This window comes from Gasterosteus aculeatus, chromosome 8 (assembly GCF_964276395.1).
Source record: "Gasterosteus aculeatus chromosome 8, fGasAcu3.hap1.1, whole genome shotgun sequence".
Taxonomy (NCBI): domain Eukaryota; kingdom Metazoa; phylum Chordata; class Actinopteri; order Perciformes; family Gasterosteidae; genus Gasterosteus; species Gasterosteus aculeatus.
In genome coordinates, this window is record NC_135695.1 from 15,887,151 (window position 1) to 15,912,891 (window position 25,741).

Here is a 25,741-nt window from a genome sequence, read left to right on the forward strand (position 1 = left end):
ACAGAAGTGGGTTGTTTTTTTTCTTCAGACACTCAAGCGATAAACTGTAGTTATATATACAGCATCTAAAGATTCTAATATACATATAAAATGGAGAAGAAAAGAGTTGTTTAAACACCACATTACTGGTGTTAATCTGAACATGTTAATACTCTGTAGGATGTCTTTGTACAATGAACTGTATCAGCAGAGGTGTGCCACACCTTCGGCCGCACACTGTTCCTAAATAAATAAATCTATTGTAAACACAAAGTCTAGCTCAAGTCTGATGCCTGTCTTCATGCCAAAGAGGCAGCTCTGTATAGTATCCAATAATGTGACATCTGACACTAGCCAATACTAGCCATTTCCTCCAGTCATGTTTTTTTTACCTAAACAACCCCCCCCCCCCCTAAAATCTGATCATTTTAAGAATGGCCCCCTCGCAGAGGATGCCATTTTTCTAAAGGTTTCAAATGGAGCTGCGGGTGGCATGTGTTGAATGCCGGCATGTGAAGGAAGGCAAACATTCTCAACGTGAGCTGTGAAAAAGCGAAGCAGGCCGTTGGGCCCCGGGCGCTCCGCGCTGGGCCCGGTGCAGGAATGACGCTGGACTGGTTTGGAGCCGCATCGTGGCTCCTCTTCACAGGGAGTCACCCTTGAACGCATGCCCCAGCATTATCCGGTGCTTTGTTTTATCCTGCACCAAAGGACACAGCATTACCAGGTTTATTTAGGGATATCGATCTACTGCTACAGTTGTACTTTAAGAGAAAAAGCCCATTGGACAATCTTTAAAAAGTATGAGTATGAGAAATAAAATCGAATGAGTTTGTTTTTGTTTGAAGATGAAGCACCGACAAGTGAATGTTGTGTTGACTTTTTATTACAGTGTTTCATTCTAATCAAATTAAAGGTGGACAGGTGGACAGCAGTTTGTTTGGCTTTCAGTCGACTACAAATCGCACAGGTATCACCTTTTTCACAAAAAAACATTTGGACTTGGTCACAGTTAGAAAAAGCACACGTCTAAACAATAAAATCAGTGCTGGCCGAATTCCAATTAGCTCAGTGGTTCCTGGGGGGTCGACGGGGAGGTCGTGGCTTCATCACCAGCCCCTAAAATAGAAAAAGGCCATTTGTGGAACACTGCAATGTTATTCCACCTGTGCTTTTCGTACTATTTCAAGTCAAAATGTCTGAAAAAGGGGGCTGTTGGGAAGAATCAACCTGGTTGATCTTCTCTACAAAGGGAGGAATGTTTTCAAGGTTCTGAAAAGAGATTGCATCATACAAATTGCAAGTATGTCACTGCATGCATACTGTGTGAAGCCTTTTATTGGGGTACAGGACTGACTGGGATCAAAATCATATGCTACGGTTACAGTGACCCTGGAGTCAGGTGGGTCAGGTGTCCTCAGAGTCACCTGTTCAGGTCTCCTGCTCACAGGGGCCACTAGATGGCATCTTCCTCTCACATTTCTTAGTACATGATGCCTCTTCAACAGCACTTTGCCAGCTGAGAAACTGTGTATGGTGGGAGGTGTGGGAGGGGTACTGGTCAGCATGTTGACTCATCATTTTGCATCATCCGTAGCTTTTGGCAGTCAGCCCTAAAAACATTGGAGGAAGGCACGTGACTTAAGCCTACTTTGACTTCTTTCCTCTCTGCTTGGCAACTTGACACAATAAATATTTTCGTGTAATTAACTCAAGTGCCTCACTACTATTCCAAGAACTTGAGATTATACTGTAACTCCGTCTGCTTCCTTCTTTTGTGTGCATGGAAGTGGGGCGCATTAGGCTTCAGGAAGCCAAGCTGCTGTTAACAGAAAGGCCAAATGACAGACGGTAAAGGGGATTGGCCTCGTCCCCTTTTGCAGGAAAAGTGAACTAGGATGACAACCTGCTGCAGGGATGACGTACTTTTCCCTTGAAAGAAAACCAATAGGATTCTGGGAATGAGCAGTTGGCCTGTGGCTGGTTTTAAAAGCTTCAAAATTCAAAAGAGGGATGTTTGATGAAGCCTATTTGTATTGCGGAACAAAATGTGAAAATCTCTTGAGTTAACAACAAATATTATTTATTGTAGCAAAAAAAATTTTTTGTAATTGACTATGAGACAAGGGAACCAAAAGTGAAAAAATGCAGTTTAATTTGGGGTTATTCCAGCAATGCGCTCTTCATAAGTGCTCAGTAAATGATAAGTGACTCATTGCTTCTCTACGTTGTGTCCACAGTCATTCTGGCGTGCTGTAAATAGCCAAATTGGTCTTATCAGTTGCAGGAGCACATCGCACAAAACCCATGTGTAAAACCTCATGCTCTTCCTGCCTTCCCAGATGATAGAATAGTAGCTTAACATTTTGTTATTCTTGCGTGAAAAACAACTTTAAAAGAATTTGGATTGTATCTGCTGCTCGACAATCCTGCTCCTGTTTTATTGAATGTAATCATCAGTAACACACGGTAACACAGAATAAAAGGCCCTGAGGCTTAAATAGGAAAACATTAAGAGTTTACAACAGATCTCAGAGGACTTTAGTTTCCTTAAAAAACATTAAATACCATTCACCCTCTGGTCATTTTCTATTCCATATCCACACATGTATTTGTTGCAGGAAACAATTCCAGCCTTGCTGCCACTTTCTTTGTTTTAAAAACCTTTCAGGGAGTTTTCATTGCATCATTTTTTGTTTTCTACACAAATGCAAGTGTTACATGTGTTTTTTAATGTCATCTCAGCTCTTCACAGTAGGCTTAAATGTTTCCTCCACACAGCAACATGCTGGTGTGAAAGCAGGACGGGGACCTGCTGCAGTGACAGCTTCAGGGCCCAGAGCCTTCCTGTCAATCAAAAGGGAAATAACCTTCTTTTTTTTTTGACCGGAGGATTTTGGTAAATAAGTTTATAGCTTCAGGGTTCATATAACTTCCGACGGTAGTTTGCCGTTTTTTGTGCGCTGCATGTCCTTGAGACAGTACACTTTTCCTGATATTGTCACGGCAGTGCCATGTGGTCATCAAACATGCAGCTGGAATTTCCTGAAATAAAGATTGACCCGAGCGACCCGTTTAAATCCCTGTTAAACAATGCTGTGAAAAACAAAAGCTGCCCGTACAGGAGGACAACATTAGTTCTTTGTCTGCGCCAATTCAGAAGGGAGCTGTGACTCTTAATTGTCGTGCGCAGTGTTTTGATTTTAGCTTTTTTTCCCCAGGAAAGGGTGGAAACTGATCCAATCTAACAGACAAATACAGTGTTTACAAACTGGCATCTCCTTCACCAAATATGGTGTAATCATTTGGAAATGTAAGTAAAAGGCGATAAACAAACGGTTTGGACTGTAATTTGCTCGAGCATCAACGTCACTTGGGAGTTTGATGATGTTTTACGCGTTGGTTTTCTTGTTATTGTTACTGACATGTACACACTCAATGGGCAAGGATAGCTCTTGCTGCTAAAATGACTTATTTGAGATACTTTGTGAGATTTAAAAAAAAAAATGGAACGATTTCAACGTTGAGCTTACGTCTTATTCACGTGAATTTGATGATATGTGGGGACTTTCACACCAGGGACCGCAGTGGAAGACAGTCCTCATATATTCTCGGTCATTTGTGAGCTGGATCTGATAAGCCGGACCCTTCCCATCATCCATCGTGATGGGAAGGGTCCGTGGAGCGGAGACCCCCCCCGCCCCCCCGTGCGTAACACGCCTCGCTCCATTAAATAGAGGTCGCAGAGGAGCGCGCGTAAAACGGTGGGAAACGCTGCGAGGAGGCATCCACACAGGGAGATCATTTCCCTTTCCCTTCAACGACCTCTTTACGCTTCCATCTGGACACGATGGCCAACACCGGACTGCAGCTGCTCGGGTTCTTCCTCTCGCTGGCCGGCCTCGCCGCCACTGTCGGCGCCACCTTGATGGTCGAATGGAAGAAGCAGTACCAGGGCAAGACGCACCGCATCTTCGAGGGCTTGTGGATGAGCTGCAGTGGCAACGAGAGAACGACCTGTGAATTTCACCAGTACCTCCTGAAGCTGCCGAGTAGGTTTCTTTATCTCCTCCAAAAACCAGGCGCTCCTCGTTGAGATACCTTCCACTGCCGATGAGTTACTATAATTAGACACAAGTGCGTCTTTGTGGTAGACGAGCTCCTTGGATTGACCTCCTCGTGGCTTTGTGCCATGTCTGATTTTGACGCGAGGTGGAAATTCTTTAGCATGTTTTTATTTCAGCTTTATTAACACAGTTTTAACTTGAGCCAAAGAGTCCAAAGAAAAAAAGACTACAGTTTCAATACATTTAGTTACAGAAAGAAGCAATACAATTAACATTTTCTGTTCCCTGGTGCACTTTATTTTTAATTTTTAAAAATAATATTTTTAACTTTTATTCCTTTCATTTTTAAACTAACCCATAGCATTATATTTTATTTTATTCCTCGTGCACTGTTGTCTTGTCGTCCATTGTCGTACTGTCTGCTGTTACGCGCCAACCGCCAAGTCAAATTCCTTGTATGACATATTATGGCAATAAATGTAATAAGAATAAGACCGAATTGATGAAAAGTTCACCGTTTAAATATATCAACATTTCCCTTTTCTGCTCTAGCTGAGGTCCAGGCCACCAGGGCCGTCATGATGCTCAGCATATTCCTCTCGGCTGTGGCCCTGTTGGTGTCCACAGTGGGGATGAAGTGCACCCGCTTCATGGACGGCAACGAGGAGAGCAAATCCACGACAGCTATGGTCGGAGGAATCATGTTAATGGTTGCAGGTGGGTCTGACAGGCTTCCACTCACACTCTCACTGGATGATACGTTGAGTATAATGTGGTAAAAATGTTCAGATTCATCTCACCTTTTTTGTCAGCCTTTATTTCACCTGGAAGGCTGAAGGAATTGTCTTAATCCCTCCGTTCTCTTGGCCAGTATAGGCAGCAGTAGTTATCAAACTAAATAAGAACTAAACACTAAAGGGATTTTACAATTTAGAATAACAGTTCTAATTCGTAAAATGTTTCTTTCCATAAACAACCTAAAGGCAAAAACAACACAATCGCTCCTTTCGTAATTCAAATTTTGTGAAATTGTAAAAACAGTGGATCATGTACTGGTATAAGAGAAGATCCTTGTTAACTTCTATCTTACATATGTGGTGTGTCTGCAGCTGTTTCCTCCCCATTAAGAATACACAAGCAGTGCATAAAAGAACAAGAATGACATCTGAGTGAAAGTCTTCTTAAAAAATATGATTAGCGGCATAAAACTTTTCATTGTGTTTTCATTGTTCAGGATTATTGACCCTCATCATAACATCCTGGTACGTTAAAATGATTGTTCAGATCTTCGACTCCAATCCCCTGCAGAGGTGAACATGCGTGCAAACACACACACACACACACACACACACACACACACACACACACACACACACACACACAGACAATTACAGTTAAATGTGATTACTGTGCATCTAAATGTGTGTTTTCCCCTCTGCAGCTTTGAGTTCGGTAACGCGGTGTTCGTCAGCTGGGCCGGCGGCATCCTCACGATGGCCGGCGGTGCTTTCCTGGGCTGCCGGAGATGCTCGCGGTCCCAGTCCACCGGCTCCATCAGCTCCAACCACCTCCTCTCCACCACCCACCCAAAGTCCAACTACGTCTAGGGGAGGAGAGCGCTGGATTTACCAACAGCAGCAGGTGGTGTTTCTACAATGAGGACAAATCAGGATTATAAATACTCAACACCACCTGCTGAACTTCAAGTTAGTGACCAGGATCAGGATTACACCAAAGATCAAGCAGCTTGTTCTCATTTTGAATCCCATTTCATGCAGTAGCTTGAATTTCCTCCCTTTCACCATAAAACGGGTTCGGTTGTCACTTAGGTGCTGTCAGTCACAGTCAGCTGTTGGTTCCATCGAGAGAAATACAAGTAAGGGTTCCATTCTTAATTGAATACAACAAATGGAAATATTAAAAGAAGAAGTGCGCAATGTGGTGCAGGACTCTTGAGTCTTAGAAACCCAGAGAAATCCTGTTGGCTTTGTACCGAGGGAACATGTGCGATGCTCCACAAGAACAAATCCTTATTTCAATAGTTTGCACTGTAGACACAAAGCTTTGACACTTGATGCAAAGATTGATTTTAACGGTGTACATTGTTGTACAGTTCATTCCTCTTCAGCTTCACACTGGGTTTTAATATAGAATGTTTGTGCGATGTTGTTCGTCCGTTTTTATATTGCCTTGTCGTACTTTAATGTCATTTTGCAGAATAAAAATAATGTAGAACATTCTGTCAACGTTTTGAATAGAAAAAGAAAATAGTCTTGTCTTCTTCACTTTGTGTTCTATGTCATCTTTTTCATGCTACTTAAATGACTCTTTATACTCAAAGTGAGACTCCCATGTTGCCGTCCAAAGCAATCCAATATTCTTTTTATTTAGCGCGCGCGCACACACACACACACACACACACACACACACACACACACACACACACACACACACACACACACACAGATACAAAGTGTCCCATCAGCACTCCCCCTTCCCCCTCCCACCAAATGGCCAGAACAATATTACTTGCAGGCTAATTAGTGCGGGAAAGTCATCCTGGACGTTGTTTCTTCCACAAACAACAGGGGACTTTGTTTTGCCCTCTGCGGATGTAAACTAATCAGGAATCTCTCTCGGGCTGGGAAACCGCTGCCCGCACGCTTCCTGAATCCTCACAGAAGAAGGAAAAGTAAAAATGTACATAAATCTGCACAGCAGTTCAGCCGTGCACAGTGCCTGGTGAAATATGCTGGGATTTGCTGTAAAACCTGTCTTTGTTTTCATAGCAAAAGCGACATGTGACATTTCACCATCTTAGTAAACCTCAGGGGGGAAAATTCTGAAGTTTGGTCTTTTTGTGCCGAAATCACTACATTGACATTTATCACTCCATCAGAAATACATTCACTCAAAACAAGGACATCATTCAAAGTGAAGGGATTTGCTCAATAATGCAATGTTTATGTATTAAAGATTCAGGCATGTGTGTGTGTTTTTTCTCAATGAAGCATTGAGAGGTTGTTGTTAAACTGCTCCAAGCAGGAATGACCTCCAGAGGGAGCCAGTCTCCTTTAGGTGGGTTGTGTGTGACTTGGCCTCCAACCGTCAGAAACTAGTACACAAGGCAGCAAGTATTTGTACATGCATACAGCTCATAATATATTACCTATATTAGGCAAACAAGATGTATCATTGCGTCATTTTCTTGAAGAATATATGTAAGTACAGAGCAATATTCATAATTAATACTTAACATTAAATCGAAATTGAATTAGTTTGAATTAGTCACAATTTTAAGTGTGTATATGCTGCCTGATCAATAGTGCTTCGTGTTTTTAGTTTTTGGTCCCCGTTTGTTTAACAAAGGACATGTTTAAAGTCCTTTAATTCAAGCACCTTTTTCTTTAAAGTCCCCTCAGCTGCGCAGCTCCCGCCTCCCCGAAGGACCCTCGCGGGTCCCCGCCGCGCTGCTCCAGCGGCCCCCGCAAGGAGAGCCGTCATCGCGGTGCGGCCATTCGCGTCTCGCCGGAGGGGGGAGGAGCCAGCGCAGCCGGAGAGGGGCCCATTACAAAATGTGTGTCCCCGACTAACGCAGCGTTATTTCCGCCTCGGTCCGGTGCCGTCCTGCGTTATCTCCACCCGGAGCTTTTTAAACATTCAAATGGACTCAAAAACGAGTCGAAGCTGATCGCAGTTGTGACCCCCCCTCCCACACCCCTACCCCCCCCCCCTAGTCGACCACCTCGTCCGTCGGAACCCGAAGCAGAGGATGGATGGAAAGTTCTCACCGGCTGCTATCTTCTCGGTCGTCGTCCTCCTCCTCCTCCTCCTCCTCGCCACCGCGCCGTCATCTTCCTCAGCCCCCCCGGAGCCCTACGACCTGCTGTACGACACCGCGGTGCGGGCGTTTTACAACAGCGACTACGCGGCCGTGGCGCGCCACATGGAGGGCGCGCTGCGCGCCTGCAAGGAGGTGCGGAGCTCCAGGGTCCGGTGCCGGTTGAGGTGCCAGGACCAGCATCCCTTTGACGCGACCTTCTCGGACCTGCGCTTCCCCGACGTGGTGCTGCGGAGAGCGGCGTGCATGAACGCGTGCATCGAGGAGAGAATCGGCACTCAGTCCATGCACAAAGTCGGCGAGGATGTAGTGCAGGACTTCCATCGCAGGATCCCTTACAACTATCTTCAACTGGCGTATCGCAAGGTGAGCATCCAAAAGCATTCCTCTTTTTTTTTGTTCATCCACGCAGAGAGACGGGAGGTCTGCTGCTCCTGGGGATTCAATAGTACATGTGTAGATGCTGGTATTTTTACATGAAATAATAAGTTCCTCGGTTCATAAGTAAATCTCCATGTAGTACAGGGGGCATTGGCCTGGAACTCCATTGTAGTTGAACTGTATAAAACGCATATTTACGTTTAAGTCCCAATGTGGATATTAAATAAACAAATATTAGCCAATATTTCCTTTGAATAATGACAATAAAATGGCAACTTGAGGAGAATAGCTTTAATTGATCAACAGGAGGTTTGAAAGTTGAACGATTCAAAGTTGAGGCTAAAAGATAAACATGTTCACCTGTGATTTCAACTGATCTCTTATACAGAATATATACAAACAAAAGCTTTGAAGCACCCAACAGTATGCAAACCGCTCAGCAGAAATGATCCGCCGATAAACATTTGAGATGAAGTTCGATGTGCCTCTGCGTCTGTGTATCAAACCCATCTCAAAGAACATTGGTTTTGGTTGCTGGTAGATTAAGGACCGGGATGACTCTACACATGTGTGCGCACGTTCAGCCACACTTTGGATTTTTATTGCTCCTCTGTGAGCAGCGTTGTTGGGCGTCAACAAGTGAGCGTGCACAAGCGAAGATTTACTTAAAAGAACACTTTGCAAGGCTGAACCGGCGTCAAATTCCATGTTTGCATAAGAAATATTTGTCGTTCACTGTACGAATCACACACATTTTCAGTGTCTGCTGATGATGTTTTGCGGAAGGCCTGGGAACAATCCAGGACAGCGGGGAACACCGACCGTGTGATATATCTGTCTGTCAGGAGTTTGCTGGTCCTGGCGAATATTTACCACCCAGACCAGTTTGTATTTTGTAGTTTCACAACAAAATCGATATTGGTATTCAAACCACCTTAAAAAGAGTTGGAATCTCCGGTATGAGTCGGTGTATTCGTAGTTTTACTGCAGGACGTTTTGTGTGGAAGAAGATACAAAGCATTACATCCCAAAGGTCTCCCAATCTTCTTGTATGCTGAGCATTATCTGGGACTTCTGACAGATGAAAAGAGGAGAACTTGAGCTTTGCAAACACTTCATTCAACAGCAGGGCATCCAATAAGAAGTGCACAAATATCTATACAAAGAAATCCTCTTTCTGCATCCGTCCTCCGCGACAGCAAAGCCAGGGTCAACTCCAGGGTACTTTGTGTTGGGACACTTGTAGTTTCAGTAGCAATCACAAGGCAGTGACTTCATGAGAGCAGCAGACTGTGTGGAGCTCACTGGAGAAGCCTTACATGCACCCGAGACTCTGTCGACCTCCACCGTTGCTTACCTCAGACCGGCTCCAGATGCCGGCGTGATGACACACAGCTTCCACCTCTCAGGAGTGGCGAGAAGTTCACAGGCTTCGTCTGCCGTCTGTCGCCGGGCGAAAGCGTTTCCCCCGTTCTGCCTAAATCGGAGCTGATGCCAGCCTGCATAAAAGAGCCCGCTCCTGTCTAGACATGATTGTATAGACACTGCCTTACCACACAGAAACAAACACACACACACACACACACACACACACACGCTCGCCCAGCTGTAAAAAAGCATTACGAATCTTTTGTGAAAATAATTATGATTTCTTAAACATCTGTTGGGGGAAGAGCTGGCCCCAATTAGTTTTGTTTTCTCTCCCAACAAGGCAGAAACCGCAGCGCTCATGAATGTTTCAGCGGATCTTTTTTTCCTGACCTCTGCTGTGTCACCTCGCATGTTGACGTCTGTACAAACTAAGTATGTGGCAGCACATCAAGGCCCTTAGACCCTTGATGTTGATCTTAGCCAGAGGTAAGGAGAGGCCGACCTGCAGCCCTCCCATTGGCCAGCCCGCCGAGAGCACATCAGACCAGTCAGTGTGTGCATATGCACATCTTCTACATGTGTGTGTTTAGGTGTGCAGGCGCCTTGTGTGTGTGTTAGTTTGGGGGCAATTGGTGGTGTTTGTGAAAATAAATAACATTCCAGCATCACACAGCCTCCTCCTGACAGCCTCACAATGTGGCCTTTGGGCCTGTTAGAAGAGGGTCCACAGTCAACAACGGTTCTCTTTGCTCCGGCTCGCCCGTCATTTAGCCTGGCAAATATTTTATTTTCCCGTTGTAGTCTGTTTGCTTTCCTAAAAATAAGAGAGACACGCCACCTTTTGCAGGTATTAAAAGGGAGGCTTCAGGGCTGGAGCCTGATGGCCTCAAGTGACCTCTGGATCAGTGAGTTGCGCAACTGCAGAGGGATCAGAGGCCCCGAACTGTCCTCAGGGGCAAGAAGAGCTCATGTCTCCAGCCTTCATGTCCTTGATCTGATCGGACTTGAAACTCTGCTGTTCCAAGGAGCAATTATAAAAGAAGGATTTATTGTTTCTGCTCTGTTAATTCATGAATGTTTAGTTTGATTATGAATGAATGATTTACGGTCAAACATTTACATTTTCTCTCCAGGACGTTTTTTGGACGAAATTTGACACCGAATGAATTCCTAGGAATTTGGACACAACCACAAGCAAATCTTCCTTTTGTTTTGAGAAGTTCCCCGTGCGTGCCAGCATGACGTCAGAAGACGACTTTGGGTCAGGACAGCCTCCTCTGAAACCTTCTCTTTAAAGTCTGACCCATTTGTGATTGCCCTGCGACTGTGCTGATTGGATTACAACACAGCAGGCGGCTTGTTGCTCGAGCTCCGTCCCCCTCAGACGGACCACGTTAGGGGACCAAACCCACTGGTTTGGTTGTGATTAGAGCTTTTGCGCTAATGATCGCTGTCAGTTTGCAATAAATACAGTTGCTTAGCACCTGGGCAATGGAGGGATAATATTGCAGGTTGACGGTCGTGCACAACCACGGCATATTTCTAGCAAGAGAATCCTTGAACAAAAGTAAACGACCACCATCACCTACTCCTCTGCACACACTTACTGTGCCAACATGCTGCTCCCCCTCAACTAGCGCGCCGTCCTTTTGCTTTGCCCAGACAGTGTGGCACTTGGCTCTGCCAAAGGCCTTCCTGCATGACTGGGTACGAGCGGATAACACCCAGGAATGTTGGGGGCACGCTGTGACAATTAAACGGCTGCGAGAGAGCTGCAGGCTGCTAATGGGCCACTGCGGTGGTTGGTGGGACGGGACGGGACGGGACGGGACGGCAGCAGGTTGTGGGAGGGAGTTGTTCTTGGCTCGGTCTGGCCGAAAACTCCCGGCTGTCTGAGTCAAGGATTCATGCTGGGATGGAAAAAACAAAGTTTGCCAGGCATCTGTTCAGCCTCACTCGTGACTTGGACTATGTGCTGGCTGCTGCGGCGATGCAAGCAGAGAAACCGCTTCCGTCCGTCACGTTATCTTTCACACACCAGCCACCAGCTGGTGTTTCTCTTCCATCATGTCGTGAAGAAAAGAAGTGGCTCACCTGTCCGACACACACTTGCCTTCACGTAAACCGATGTTCTCCTTCGCTGACTTTTCGACACAAAATGTGGTCGACGTCGGAAAGTTTCGAGTGTGTGCTGGAATGGATTCGCAGTAAATGGTTGCATCAGAGAGATGGCAGCTTCTAAGCTGAAGACCAGGCTGACGCATTAATCTCTGCTGTTATTCAGTGGACTCGTGGCCGAAAGGCCCAGTGTGCACCCATTAGCGATGTTGTTCGTTTTAAACCGTTTGTTCACGCGGAGCCTGTAGAGACTATTCTGAGTGTGAGCAAAAAAAAAAGTTTGGTCTTGACAGAACTGTCGGCACATATTTAGGCCAATATTTTAGTCCACACAAAAAGCAACCGTGAGCTATGAATTGGTCCAACGTCTCAGGTCGCTTCCGTCTTTCGGCAGATTATTTCTCGAGAGCTGTAGACACAACAAAGAGGGAACAAGAAGTCAAATCTGAGATGTAAAACACTGGGAAATGACGTCGTTTTCAATGCAGCTCTATTGATTTAAAGTAGATCGTTTTGTCTCTCAACAGCTTGAATGTACACGGTGTGTTTTGATGAACATTCAGTCTATATTTAGCCTTGCACCCAAGTGAGAGCTCCCCTGGTAAGTGTTTCACGACAGAAGGCCTTTCGCGTTGAGTGCGTGTTCCCAGAGGCGGGCGGCCTGTCACAGCCTGTCTTGTTGGGCAATAAACTAATAGCCGCTAGTAGGTTAGTGCTTCTGGCTCAGTCTGTCGTGACCTTTCTGAGCTGTCTCGGGTCTCGTTTAAGGTTATTTCTTGTAATGTTTGAAATCAGGAAAATTCGCCTTTGGGCTTAATCTTAATTTGCGCCTGATACATACATGACGTAACGGATATCCAATTTAAAACGTCTTCTTTACGCAGATCAAGATTGTACATTTTCTAATTGGATTTGAAAAGGTAAATTCTGGATCCTGTCCACAACCCTCATGTACACCTCAGAAGTCCGAGACAATCATCCTTTTGTGGGCGGCTTGTTTGCCTTCTTGACCCTGCAGCTGTTTCCTGTGAAATGCAATTACAAGTGTTGATTGTTTACTCAGGCCCTCTCTGCTGTCGTCAGCCTGCAGGGCGATGATCCCATGGTGATTCTCTAGCTCATGTGTGCTTATGTGGCACTGTTTATTTGTGCCGAATGTGTGGGAAACTGAGGTATTCAGTTGGTTGGGGAACCCCTCCCTAAAGATGTCTTCAGTGGAAAATAATATGTTTTGAATGTAAATGACATGAAATCTCCAAGAAACTCATCAAAACACAAGATTTGAAGTGGTGTTTTTGTTGAGTCTTCATGGAGAAGCGGATTTGTTGGTTAAGTAGAGATGAAATTTCAATCAATTTCAGTCAACTGAGCTCGGCCCTAAAGTTGATTTCGGCTAAAACGTCTTGTCTGGTTTTGTATTAGGAATGTTACCATGCAGATGTCTCTATTTCACTCCATGAAAAGGCAAAATTACAACTCTCGGAACAGCTGCACAACACACAACACCAGGACGATTTGTCGTCCGAGGGTATTTCCCCTGCGGGGAAACAGGTAGTATTACACCTACTTAGGCAACAGGAGAGAAGAGTTTTCATGATCCCATGTTGACCTGACCCCCTGCTGACTCTGACCTCGCAGCAGTGTCTCCACATCTGGTTCAGATCTCCGCAAACTACGGCAACCCACAAGTGCTAAACAGCGTTGGAGCTGAAGAAAGGCCCGTCTGCTCTCTATTAAAGGAGTGATGCCGGATTGGGGGGAAAGTGAGGCTCCAGCTGAAATGTGCACCAGGGTGCTTTTTGTTCTTGGATTGGATTTGATGTAGTCTTTAGGCAATGAAGAGGTTCTTCTGGATGTGTCTGGTAACGAGACAAGGAGGTCGCGACGATCAACATGCTGCTCAGTCTTTGTCCGTCAGCTCCAAGCGGCGGCGTTAAACGCGGTGGCCTTTGTTTCACAACGCTGCTTAGTAGCAGAGGTGTCAAGTGACGAAGTACAAATCCTTTGTTACTGTACTTAAGTAGAAATTTTAGAGTATTTATTTTTCAGACGACTTTTTACTTCTACTCCTTACATTTTAAAAACAGTCTTGTTACTTCCGGCTTGTCGCAGTTCAAAAACACAAACACAAAAAAACTATCCAGATAAACGGCGCTATGCGGACAGTGAATGTGATTGTGTTTGGATGAGAAGTATGAACATTGAGCATCTAGACACCCGATTGGTTTTCTCCGCTTTGCGCCAGCAGATCGGAGCGACAGCGGGTGGGAAAAGTGGTCTTTGGAAAGTTGGTATTTAGCGACATGGACCCTCCTCCTCCTCCTCTTCCTCACGCAGATTCCATGTAACGTTAAATGAGTGTCTTCGTGACCGTGGGTTTGTCCTAAATGTTTTATTGAGAGTCTGGCACAACACAGCGACTTGCGTATTAAATAAAGTGACATGTGTCTCAATGCGGCTTTGGAAATGAACACAAATGGATTCTGTATTTGCTCATGAAGCCTGAAAATACTGGTTATTTGGCCAATGTTTTGATAACCGACTGCTGCCAGTTCAGTGTTTCCCATCATTATAAACAGGGGTGCCCCCCCCATGACGTAGTAAACCAGGGGAGACACTGCAGTCTACCTCATCAATGCGAACAACGTGTGTGTGTGACTCGTGTCACTTGAAAATGGGTTGTGGTTTTATCTGTTTAAGTCAGATACATTTGTTCTTGTTGTTGTTTCCATCATCCCAACGGCAGGTCACGTGATCTGCAGGCGCCTTCTGATCACATTGTAACGGACTGACGTGTTGTGTGAGCGAGGTTACGCATTAAGAGTTTGTCCTTAGTGGAATTTCTTACATTTACTTTTATACTTTAAGTTGTTTTGAAACCAGTCCTGTGTGTCCATGTCCACTGTGATGCGGTGCAGGTGTAAACAACAAGTAGATCACATGAGTAATTACAGATTTTATTTGATACCTAATATAGAAAAAGAGGGGAAACTTGGGTATCAATCCCAACCTTTTATCAGTACAGTCACTCAGCAATCAATCTGCTCCCTGTTTACATTGGCACCCGCTCGCCAGTGTAAGTAAAAGCTCATGTGTTAATTAAAACGCTGTTAAATAAAAGCGCTATTTGTGTGGATTTAGCCTGAGGACGAGGACAGTCGGGCTTCTTTTTGATTTGAGTAAGACTGCCGTTTTAACAGTGGCAGCTGTCTTTTCTTTGCGAGGGAAATGTTTTCCTGATGCGTCGACTGGTAAATATAAATGTAATAGCAAGAGGATTACCTTCTTTTATTGCTGTCTGGTATGGAAATAGTTTTTCTATGCTGACTCGGATCAACAGGCTTCTTGTTTTTAGCAGTAAAACGCTCTGAGGTATTCACAGCATTCGGGTCCTCTGGAAGGCCGGTCTGTCCCCCGAGCTACCAGGACAACGGCGCTGCCGGTGCGTTTCCGTCCATGGAACACTTCAGATGCACATGATAAGACATGTCTTAAACGTTTAGTCTGTGTCAATATTTACTTGGATAGCAACTGGTCTCGTGTTTTATTATCACCATCGGACTGTTCATGATGATGTAATGTTTATACTCACAGGTAGGGGCTGTAACACTGTTTATGGTTGCTTAGTTACAAACGCTGGTGCTTATTTTCACGGGAAAATGGTTAGTGGCCTACCAAGTTAATTATGTTAAGACTGGCCAAGTTTACAATAAAGTAAACCGACTCAATCGATTTAACCGATCATGACGTTGTGTTATCTTTATTTAACTATTATTGCTGTTAAATGGTGCAGTCTGGCTGTTATCTGGGTACTGTACATCTGTTATAGAGCTGACGCATTAGAAACCCACATGACGCAACTAGTTCCCTTCATGTTGCCTTGCTGGCAAAACCCAAACTCTTGTAAAGTGAAGCCCAAGTGTTCTGTTTCTTTTCTTTTAATGGTCTAAAACAGTGTGCGCGTGGTAGTTAAAGTGGCTTTAGTTAATTATAGGTGTTACGTTCTAAGAATATCTCGTATGTTTCCGAGGGTGTGAGGTTTTGCTTCGGCCTATCGGGAAATAAAATCAACTGTAATTGAATAAATTCTCCACTTTAACTGCCGTTCACACAAGCTGAACCACATCGAATTAAGCTTTTAAAAAAATATATATATATAATGTGAAACGTGTCTGTCACAGAAAATGCCGCTAATGGTTTAAAGCCGGAGTAGGAGGCTCACCTTGTGGGCGGGTTTCTTAGAAGCAGCAGAGATACAAACAAAACCAATGACAGGCTTTTTGCTCAGTGGTTTGGTGGCTTTTAGCCTCTTTTTATTAAATTACTACATGGTTTGGCCAGAAAGTTGAATTGTTGAGTGTGTCATTCAGTGGAAATCATCTGTTAAATCCCCACGGGTCCATAATGTGAGCTAACGGAGAGCATACAGTACAGCCATTGTAGCAATGTATTCATGACATCATACAGAACAACTACTCTTTGTCTTACACAGTTTGATTAGGAAAATCTGGCTGCGGGTTATTAGAGTTGCATATTTCTCCAAAGTGAAGTTTTATTGGTTTTAGTTTTGCCAGTGTTTCACTCTTATCATCACAGCCCTTTATTAAACATCAGCCCACAGCTGGCGCTGGCTTGACACGCTGTCATGTCATCTTTGCCATCTTTGTTGCGGGATCTTTTCAAATATCTTAAGTTTATTTAACTGGCCGATGTTTCTCTCAGCGAGGAGCTTCTTTTGTCCTTATGTGCGGGCCTGCACTCGCAGTAGCCAACCATAATCAGCCCTTTTTCGGGTCCTCTCACTCGCCGGCGCAGTGTGGTTTACAGCAACGTGAAGACATGTCACGCACGCCTCGTGTTTTCCATCGGCAGCCTGCTCCCGCTGTACCGCTCGTCGGTGATTTATGGTCCTGGCGGCGAGGCGTTGGTGCACCGTCAGCCTGCGGGCTGCGGCTTTATAGGCTGGACGTGTGACGGGATTTCGCAGGCACTGACTCGGCCTCAGGCCAGGATGAGCTCATGTAAATAAGTGGTGCTGGATTTTTAAATATCGACCGATTCATGTGTATTGTGAAATCCTAACGTTTTCCAGCATGGATTGTGTCTCTTCTTATCCGTACGGGCGTGCTGCCTTCACAGCGGACGTGCGCGAGCAGGATCAAGCAGAGCCGATTCATTGACAGGGAATGTTGTGTAGATGTAACGTGACCGTGGATACTGATGATGAGGTTTTGGCTCTGGGATGGAAAGTGCTCCTATGCATATTGTTATACATCGGTTATTGTCTGGATCACCGGTCTGCCACAAATCACTTTGCCTCACCCGTTTTGGCATTAAGAGGTGAATGTTTGCAGGTTTCTGGGAATGTCTTAGGCCCGCTTTGTTTTTGGAAGACCCAACACTTAGAGCTGACATGGCTTAGTGTAGAAATGATACACTCACAATAATCCTTCATCCCTGGTGATCCGGCAGGCCTTAGAGAGACGACAGCAGGTATAATTTACTGCCTCACTTATTCTCGCTCTTTGTAGGTACGTACCTCCGTGGGTTGTTGAGCGAAAGTTTGAGCGCCTCATACCTGTCACATCACGCTTCATAATTCAGGGATTGTGTTTTTGGGAATAACCCCTATTTTGTAAGCATGTAATGATAAGGTTTTCATCCTCTAAGACAAGACAGCTGCCTCTGAACCTCCTCGCACAGAAACATCAAGCGAGCCTCTTTTTTCCAATGGCGCGATGGTGAAGTTTTATAACTGTCATTTACATAATTTGGCCGCTTTCCCGCCGTTACTCACAGTGCCACACGCGATACAGATCACAGCAAATCTTCACATCACTGTCACGGGAATATTGTGTCTGTGGGTTTGTGGTCTGCAGTTGATGAAGTAAATGGAAACAGCAGTTTTGACTGAAGGCGGGATGTCGGGTCGAATCTCGGTCGTCATTCAACGGAAGGCAGAAAGACCAGGCGAGGGGAGGTTGCGGCTTGTTTTCAGTGTCAGGGGGTCCGTATACGAGCCAGCCGTGCAGAGGGAGGCGATGATGTCACCTTCTACTTAGGGGGTCACATTTTTGGAACCACCGACGACGAAGGATACAGCTTCAGATCTTTTCATTGTCCCCCTTTATTTGAAGGCATCTTTACAGGACATTTGGTAAAAAGGAAGGGGGGGGGGGTGCTGCTGGTCAAACTGTCCTAAAAGCTTCGGATCCCGGAGGTCCGGGGGAGTTTTTCTCTCTCCAGATTGTCTGGGATTTCCCTTCCTCCCCCCCAGAGACATCCTGTTATCTGAGCTGTGACTCAGTGGAAAGACCTGCTTTCAGTGACTGGACCATTTCCTCCTTCATCCATAACTCTAATTTGAAACGTTTTTAGCATTGCTTAATGGGGTTAGGGAATATAACGTTCCTCAATTGATATTCATGTAAGGAAGTGAATCATTTTCTCCTCTAACGGTAGCAGCGGTGTGTGGAATGACTCCGGTCTGGACGGGAGGAAATGGGGAGAGGGAAATGAATATAACAGCTTGACTCTAACATTTGTCCTGTGTGGAGTTGTCAAACCCTTTTGTGGGGTTAAAAAAAGTTTAAGGCAATTTTTCATCCATTCATCCTTTTTGCTCTGCTTGAACGGGTTGGAGGGTTATCACCAAAATGCCCCAAAAGAACAACATTAGTGTTTTGAAGGGACAACGCTATGGATAAAGTTTGGTTAACTTAAGGGAGAGAGGATGGTTTGAGTTGAAACAAATTATTTCTTTCATTCATAACATGTCCAACACTAATTCATCTTAAACTAGATGTTGTAACCCATTAGCGAGGAAATGGACTTCTCTTGGGCTCTACCCTTTGAGTCAACTACACCCGAGCAAAAAAACGGAGCTTCACTCTCAGAGCAGTGTTTTTTTTCCCAGTGTAATTAACATCAATATGTCTTGAGAAGTAGAAAGATGATGATAGTAATTTAGGCCGATTGTGCCAGAAGGTCTTCGGTTAAAAAGCAGGGTAGAGTGAACAGTTCAATGCCGAGCATATTTAACTGATATTATTGGGATTTGGGGTTTCTTGTGTCCAATAAAAGACTAAATTGCATGTTAACAGGGACACGGAAAAAAAAAGGGTTGCAGCAGTTTGCACCTCGTTAGCCTTCTTGAGGTTTGTTGATTCTCGGGCTTTCTTACTCATAGTCTAAAACTTTTTTCCAAGTTTAGTATCTTTCTTTAATTTCCTCCTTCACTTAAGCTCAGTTCGATGACCTCACTTTCATGTCTATTGTGAGCGAAGTATCACGGGGCAACAGCTTCTCGTGTCTGGGTCATGATGTCAAGACTTCAACAAGCTTAAAATTGAAAAGAATAACATTTATTGATGTTAATATATTGGGTTTCTTTCCACTCATTGTTGTCGTGAGCCTGTTTTACCACGTTATCATAAGGTATGCATGAAGAATGTCACTCACTAATCAAATAATATGAAGTTCAATTAGAGCAGTAATTAATTAGATTTAACTACTTGTTTCTCACCTTCCCCATTTTCGCACACGTTTTGAGATATTTCTCTGATAATTGTTTTCATTTTTGCTGAATCAGGTCTGCGGTTTTCAGATGTTACTTAGGTAATCTCATCAATCAGTCTTCACCATGTGTTTGTGGAGCAAAGTCCGATATTAACGTGTGGTTCGGTTGCCCTCGGTCTTTCAGCTAATGCCAGGTTTTCTCCGCAGAACAGAAACAGACTTCTTACAACGAACAGATGTCTAATTTCAGACCTCCTGCGTGTCCTTCTTTGCCAAACCACTTCCTCACAGTAGTTTAACAGGGCAGTGAGTCCAGACCTGAAACGGAGAACTTTGGGCCTTTCCCTTCTGTAGGTACAGGTGACATCCATCCAGCAAACGTCTCAAAACACTCACTCAGGGTTTAATAGCTTCTGAGTTCCAGAAGCCTCTGTGTTCATTATCTTAAGAGGCAGATGGCGCTGCTTCCTGCAAGAGCCACAGCCCTGAAAGTGACTTTTTAAGTGAGTCTGATTGGTCGAGATTCTTTGAGGGGGAGATCCCCTTGGCCTGTTTGTCTCTGCCTGCGTTTGTGCATTGGCCCCGGAGGACATTTAACGGGTAAAACATTTAGAGAGCATCCGTTTGTAACGTCGCCGGCGCAGATCATTGGTTAGTCCGACCGGAGAGTAAGCACCTAAAAACCCAGCGGGGGGGGTAGAGCCCACGCAGGTGGGTGTGCGGAACACTCACGGTCATGCCAGAGCACGCGGACGGTCAAACAAACCTCAGCCTGAGGTGCACACGCATGCGAGGCTGCACACACACACACACACACACACACACACAGCCAGTGGAGCTGATGCAGGTGGGACCCATCAACAAAGAAATGACTCGGCGCGTGGATCCTTCTGCCCACACGCGTCTTTCCCACCGCCCTCCGAGCTGACCTCACAGTGACCCCCGTTCGCCCCCCCCCCGACAGGTAATCTCCGCACGTGTTTTTACTTTCCAAAGCGCCCTTTAGAGGAATGCTCCCAGTGTTCCGTCGTACAGTGGGAAGTGTGCTGATTTTATTGCCCGTGTCCCAGCACGACCGCAGCAGAAGCCCCCGCCAGGTGGGCTGCAGGCCGAGGGGGGCCGATGAAATCTCTCACTGCGAGAGTGTCGGGCTGGTTTGTACGTAGGTCGTCCGTTTGCACGAGGCAACCACTGTCGCGAGGAGCAGCACACACAGAAAAAACATCTTCTAAATGGAGTCTGGTGCTGCTGCTCGTTTTCACCTTGTCTATAATACGATTTCAAATCCATATGCTCACAACACCAACCAAAGGATACAATAAAGGATGAGGTAGACATTTTTGTTGATTCAAATTTTTAATAGCTGTTGGGTGGATTTTCATGAGCTTTGCTCTAGCGCCACACACATAACACATGAATAAGTTTACCTTGACAGTTGGATTTTATCTTACTTGTCAGTCAATCATGTGCCTCGTGGAGACAAAGGTCTCGAGGGACGCTCAAGGCTCTGTCTCCACAGGATATGAGATCTTTTTCAGGGAGATGGAGGCGATTATCTTCACCTCCCACGGTGCTTTTCTCTGATAATGGGCCTCAGGTGCTGAGGCTTTTGTAAAGCCTGTTTTCTCCAGAATCAGTCAAGGATATTTTTAATAGCGTTTCGTGGAGCCTTTCTGATAGCTACAAACTACAAATGGCTACAAAAGTCCCCTTTTTTAAATGGTAATCTGCTCTGTAATTATTTTCCTTTAAACTTTCAAAACAACATTCTTTCTCACGTATACAAATGCAACTTGTTGAGTCTATGTTTTGGTCTTCATCTCTCACTTTCTCTCATTCACATAAACTCTCAGAACCAGACGCGCGCGCGCACACACACACACACACACACACACAGATGTTTGAGGGCACTCGGTGTGCGGCCAAACAGGATTTTCTACAGGAAGTAGTATCTTAACAGAAAAGCAAATAGTGCAGGATTGTAAACAGACTGCCCACATCTGGGCCAGTTCTCTCCCTGTTCTGTCCCTTTTTCTCAACCCGGCCTGGAGCGCTTCATTTTTCATAAATACACCAAATCATGGCGACGGACTTTTACTCTTTCTCTAATTTGCTGTGGACTGAAATCCAAATGAGCAGACTTTGACTCTTGGTTTCCATTGCACTACATATTCATATTGGACTACTGCCACCTCATATTTATATTGTACATATCAGTAATGTTTATGCTCAGTTTTTGTGTTCTATTTCGTTGTCCTTAATGTTTTTTTCTCGATTTGTAAATCTATGTATGACAGAGCGGCGTGTAACCGGACACAAATTCCATGTATGTGCCGCAATTTTGAGATTCTGATTCATCCGTTTTTAGCTACGATGCTAGTGGTCCCAGTTCCTCTGACAGCTGAGGGGTGTGAGCGTTGTCCTCTAAACAGAGGATAATGGCGGGCAGAAGCAAAGTGGAAGCAGCTTTCAATAATGAGGGATGGAAATCCCTGCTGGAACCATATTTAACATCTCAAGGGAAAACGCGTATTCTTGGCATTTCTGATTGAAAGAGCTTCTCTTTTGTAACCAGATTTCCAACCTTTAAAGAAATTAAGCAAAGTTTTCCACAGTCGATCCCGGCTGGACTTTCTTATACCGTGAAGCTCAAAGTTTTTTAGACAAGTGTGATATGTGCCTAGATTTTATTTGTACTGGACAAACTAATGGGGATGCAATGCCGTCTGATAATAAGTAAAAGAACCCGTGCAGAGCGAACGTCTCTGAGAGGCAGTGCTCGAGGTAAATGCAAAGCCACCTATTACAACATGGCCACAATGACAATGCATAACATTTTCTTAGCTTGTTAGCATGTAAACGTTCTCTAAAGTCGAGGAATCCATGACGTCATTAGGATTCTAACTCTGGGCCCCATGATTATCTGTTTAAAATGTCCCAGCATGCAGTAGTTTCTCATATATTAACTAAACCATTCACTGAGCCACGAAAGTAACCGATCACCTCAATTCTTCGTATTCCCCTGACAGCGATCCTGTCCTGTCCCGCCTGGCGACCGACTGTGAGCCGATCAAATCTAAGAAACAAGTGGCTCCGTATCAATCGGACTCTTGAACGGCTCTCCGTTAAGCTTCTCTGTACAAAATGACCACCTTCGAATGAATATAATTAAAAGCCAGAACCTTTTGTCAATATATGTAAGCAAAAGACTTACAAAAAAAAAAAAAAACTAAACTTTCAAATTGAAAGACTTTGATCAAGGCGATGGTCACTGATTGACACCTCAGACGCGGTTAACTCAAGCGCTCTGCGTCTCGTCTTACATTGGCTTGACTTACGCGAGTCCTAAGATCCTTCCTTAAGATCCCAAGTCGTCATGCTGTGTGTCAAGACAACTAGATTTGTGTAATGTGACAGCAGCAACAGGAACATGTGGTGTAAATCATTTTTTGAGGCCTTTTGAAGAGATTTACCTCCATCACCTTGGGGGTTGTTCTGAAAAGCACGTTACCACAGTAACCTTCCTAAAGTAAAAGTTGGAGAGGAACCTGTGAAAGTTTGAATATACATAACAAGGGTAAACAAAATGGAGCACACAAGAAATGTATTTAAAACAAAGTCAATAAAACTGACTGCAGAAACAACCATCTGTTATTAAAGGTGACCTCTTCTTGTATCCTTGTATCCTAACCCGGCTGTGTTCCTGGTCGCGGTGGTTGGGAAGCGCAGGTTGGATCATTAGTTCACCGTGCGTCCAGCAACGGTCACCGACGCGTTGGATGTCAATTTTCTGTCTTTGTTATTATCATTGGACTTGGGATCCCCAACGAAACGCTCACCAAATGGGAAGGAGATGAGTACTTGAAATGAGTGCTTCTGATCATATTCAAAGTACACAAACGGGCGTTTCCTTGACTGTTATGAAAAATATACGATACAATAACTTGCCAAATTGAGGCTTTTCCCACTTACTCCTAACAGTCTTTTCTCTCTACAAGGGAACATGCACTTACCTTTCTGGTGTTCTGGTGTGCAGCCGACGGACATGGCCTCTCTCACACACGCAAACAAATTCACACCTTTTGGGTTTTCTCGCACGCGTGTGCACACGCTCCAACTCAGCGAGTCCGTGTAAAATCCGGATGAAACGAGGCGGCATGGGGGGGGGGGTTTGAAAACAAGCAGCCTAGAGGGAAGTGGTGGCGAGCTGAGGAAATGTCTGAAATACGGTCTTGTCAGCCTTTTTTCTCCACTCCAACTGGAAATGTGCTCGCTCATCTCATTAAGTGCAAAGTTCAACTGTGAAAATACACTTGCAGTAAATTCACGTTATTGTCGCTGTCACTTTAACGCAGTCTGTGCCAAAATCTCCCAGCGGCTATGTAAATACGCAATGACCGGCTTTAACTATTATTCAAGGCTGTCGTTGCGTTTTACAATCGACACATTGTTCCTACGTCTGTCGAGTCCACTCTCCCAGAGTCACAAGGAGCCAGAGGCTGGTCATAAATACGCCGGTGGATTTGCTCTGTGATGAAAACAACCTAAATCTCCCCAGCTGGGGATGAAGCCTCCCTTATCGGTGCAACAATGCCAATGAACAGCAGCCCAGACTGATTTGTTCAGCAACAGGTGTCCTTCATTTTACTGGAGCAAGAGGAGGGACTGCAAAACACGAGAAACCCGATTCCCCGATCTTACGCTGGAGCCACAAGTCACACAGCTACTGAGGCGGAGTCTTTGGCCCCCTGCTAATGTGTTTACACAGCCAACCTGAGTCGGCATTTTTCGTATCTCCTTTTGCGGTTTAGCACCGAGCTCCTGCGCGCCGCCATAACATCCGTCTTTTCAAACCCGCGGGGAGCTTCCACTGGATCCGCTTGCAGTAGCAGCAGTAGTGTTGTTGAAGCGGAGATCGCTGCAGGGGAACTTAACCGTGTAGCTCCAGGAGGCCGCCGAAAGGGGAAAAGACACTTACTGTAATCTCCACACCGTCTTATCTATTGAGTGAGAGGGAAAAAAAACACTTGATCTGTCCCTGTGTTGGTGCTGAGAGGACTCCCTGTCTGTCCGCTTGGCGTTTCGGCCTTCGCGCTGTGCATCTGGGTGGCTTAGTCTCAGCGCGCATTCCATCACGAGCTTAAGGAAGGGACAGAAGGAGGCACATTCTTGTCTCCTTTGGGTAATCCTTAAACCACGCGGGGCGGACGTTCTTCTGCTTCTTTTCTTTCTTGACCTTTTTCCACACAACCGACTGAAGTGTGCCGGTGGAGGTTAACGGCTTGATTGATGGGCTGACTTTTGTTTTGGGCATCAGACAGGACCGTTCTGTCATTGTTTGATTTAGCCTCCAGGAAAAAAAGGTTTATCCATTACCTCATCAGGAGGAGGGAGGATAAATCAGGAAATAGAACCTTGAGGGCACTTGAACCTGTCGTGCTCTAATCTTGGGTTAAAATCTTCTGACACTTGGCGGTCTTTTATGTCTTTGGAGAATGTCTCCGTTGACTCACTCGTCATCAACTATGCCGACTAACACTTCTCAGTAGCATTAGAATTTTATCTGAAGTGCTTACTTTCAGTTTAATGACCTGCTATGGTTTCCAAATGTGTAACTCCCGTGTGACAAATTGCTGGTTGATCTTTGCATCTGTCATTGGTTCTCTGAAGCGTTCCAGTCTCTCAGCTGAATGTTTGTGTAATGGCCTTTTTGTCTTTTTAAAAAAGTGCCTCATTGCTGCAACACAAGATCGATTTCAACAAGAACAAATATATTTTACATTTCTCTGTGGCACCCAGACAGGGGGAGAGTTGAGCTGCTGGATGAATGCTGGCATTGTCTGCTGGGGCACACTCACGCACAAACACGCACAGCGCCCCCCTTTGTTCTTTCCTGAAGGCACTGTTGTGTTTGAACTAAACATTTGTCTGCTTTAGATGTAACACAAGGTGGTGCTCGCCATGTTTTCAGTCTTTACGGGCTCGGTGGAAAAGCTGAACGCGCCCGCGCTCATGTGAGCGGTTGACCTTTGACTCTTGTTTTTGAGTGGCGTGCTTGTAAATGTGTCTCTCGGATGTGATTTGGCCTCGTAAGGTTTCTCTGGAAGGGGAAATGATCCCCTCCTAAAGGTCTACACAACCTCTGAATTGGCTCGGTTTCATGTCACCGCCTCTGGGATTGTGTTGACCCTAAAGACAAACATGTGAAGGGAATAGTTTGACATTTTGGTAAATATTCTTATTCGCTTTCTTGCTTGCGAGTCCTGCTGCACCTTTCCAGGCTGCACTTATATAAACAGATGTCATTTGGAATGTGTGTTTCATCTATTTGTGTACAGATTGGGGCAGGAACATATGCAAGTCACATTCAGCAAAACACAGTGTAAAGAATACGTAAAGAATTTTTGGGTGACAATATGCAATATGTGACAATATGCATAACTTCTGACTGTATTTTAGATTTTCT

At 45.0% G+C, this 25,741-nt stretch overlaps 2 protein-coding genes across 2 annotated transcripts in view; both read left to right on the top strand.

The window, feature by feature from the left end:
• Window positions 1–3,691: 3,691 nt before the first annotated feature.
• On the top strand, window positions 3,692–6,286 carry LOC120823975 (claudin-19). Its single transcript, XM_040184496.2, has 4 exons — window positions 3,692–4,031; window positions 4,599–4,763; window positions 5,281–5,356; window positions 5,488–6,286. The coding sequence occupies exons 1-4, from the start codon at window positions 3,830–3,832 to the stop codon at window positions 5,651–5,653; spliced, it is 609 nt and encodes a 202-aa protein (XP_040040430.2). The 5' UTR covers window positions 3,692–3,829; the 3' UTR covers window positions 5,654–6,286.
• Window positions 6,287–7,484: 1,198 nt separating this feature from the next.
• p3h2 (prolyl 3-hydroxylase 2) overlaps window positions 7,485–25,741 on the top strand; it is a 35,406-nt gene continuing 17,149 nt past the window's right edge. The window contains exon 1 of the mRNA XM_040184437.2: window positions 7,485–8,253. Coding sequence (XP_040040371.2) covers window positions 7,819–8,253 — 435 coding nt within the window. The 5' untranslated portion in view covers window positions 7,485–7,818. The remainder of the gene's footprint in view (window positions 8,254–25,741) is intronic.

What these genes read in the sequence shown, in the direction of transcription:
- LOC120823975 (XM_040184496.2), top strand. Translation starts at nt 3,830, where the DNA reads ATGGCCAACACCGGACTGCAGCTGCTCGGGTTCTTCCTCTCGCTGGCC. An exon ending in GTACCTCCTGAAGCTGCCGA is followed by an intron (nt 4,032 to 4,598) that starts GTAGGTTTCTTT and finishes TTTCTGCTCTAG; the next exon opens with CTGAGGTCCAGGCCACCAGG. An exon ending in GACTCCAATCCCCTGCAGAG is followed by an intron (nt 5,357 to 5,487) that starts GTGAACATGCGT and finishes TCCCCTCTGCAG; the next exon opens with CTTTGAGTTCGGTAACGCGG.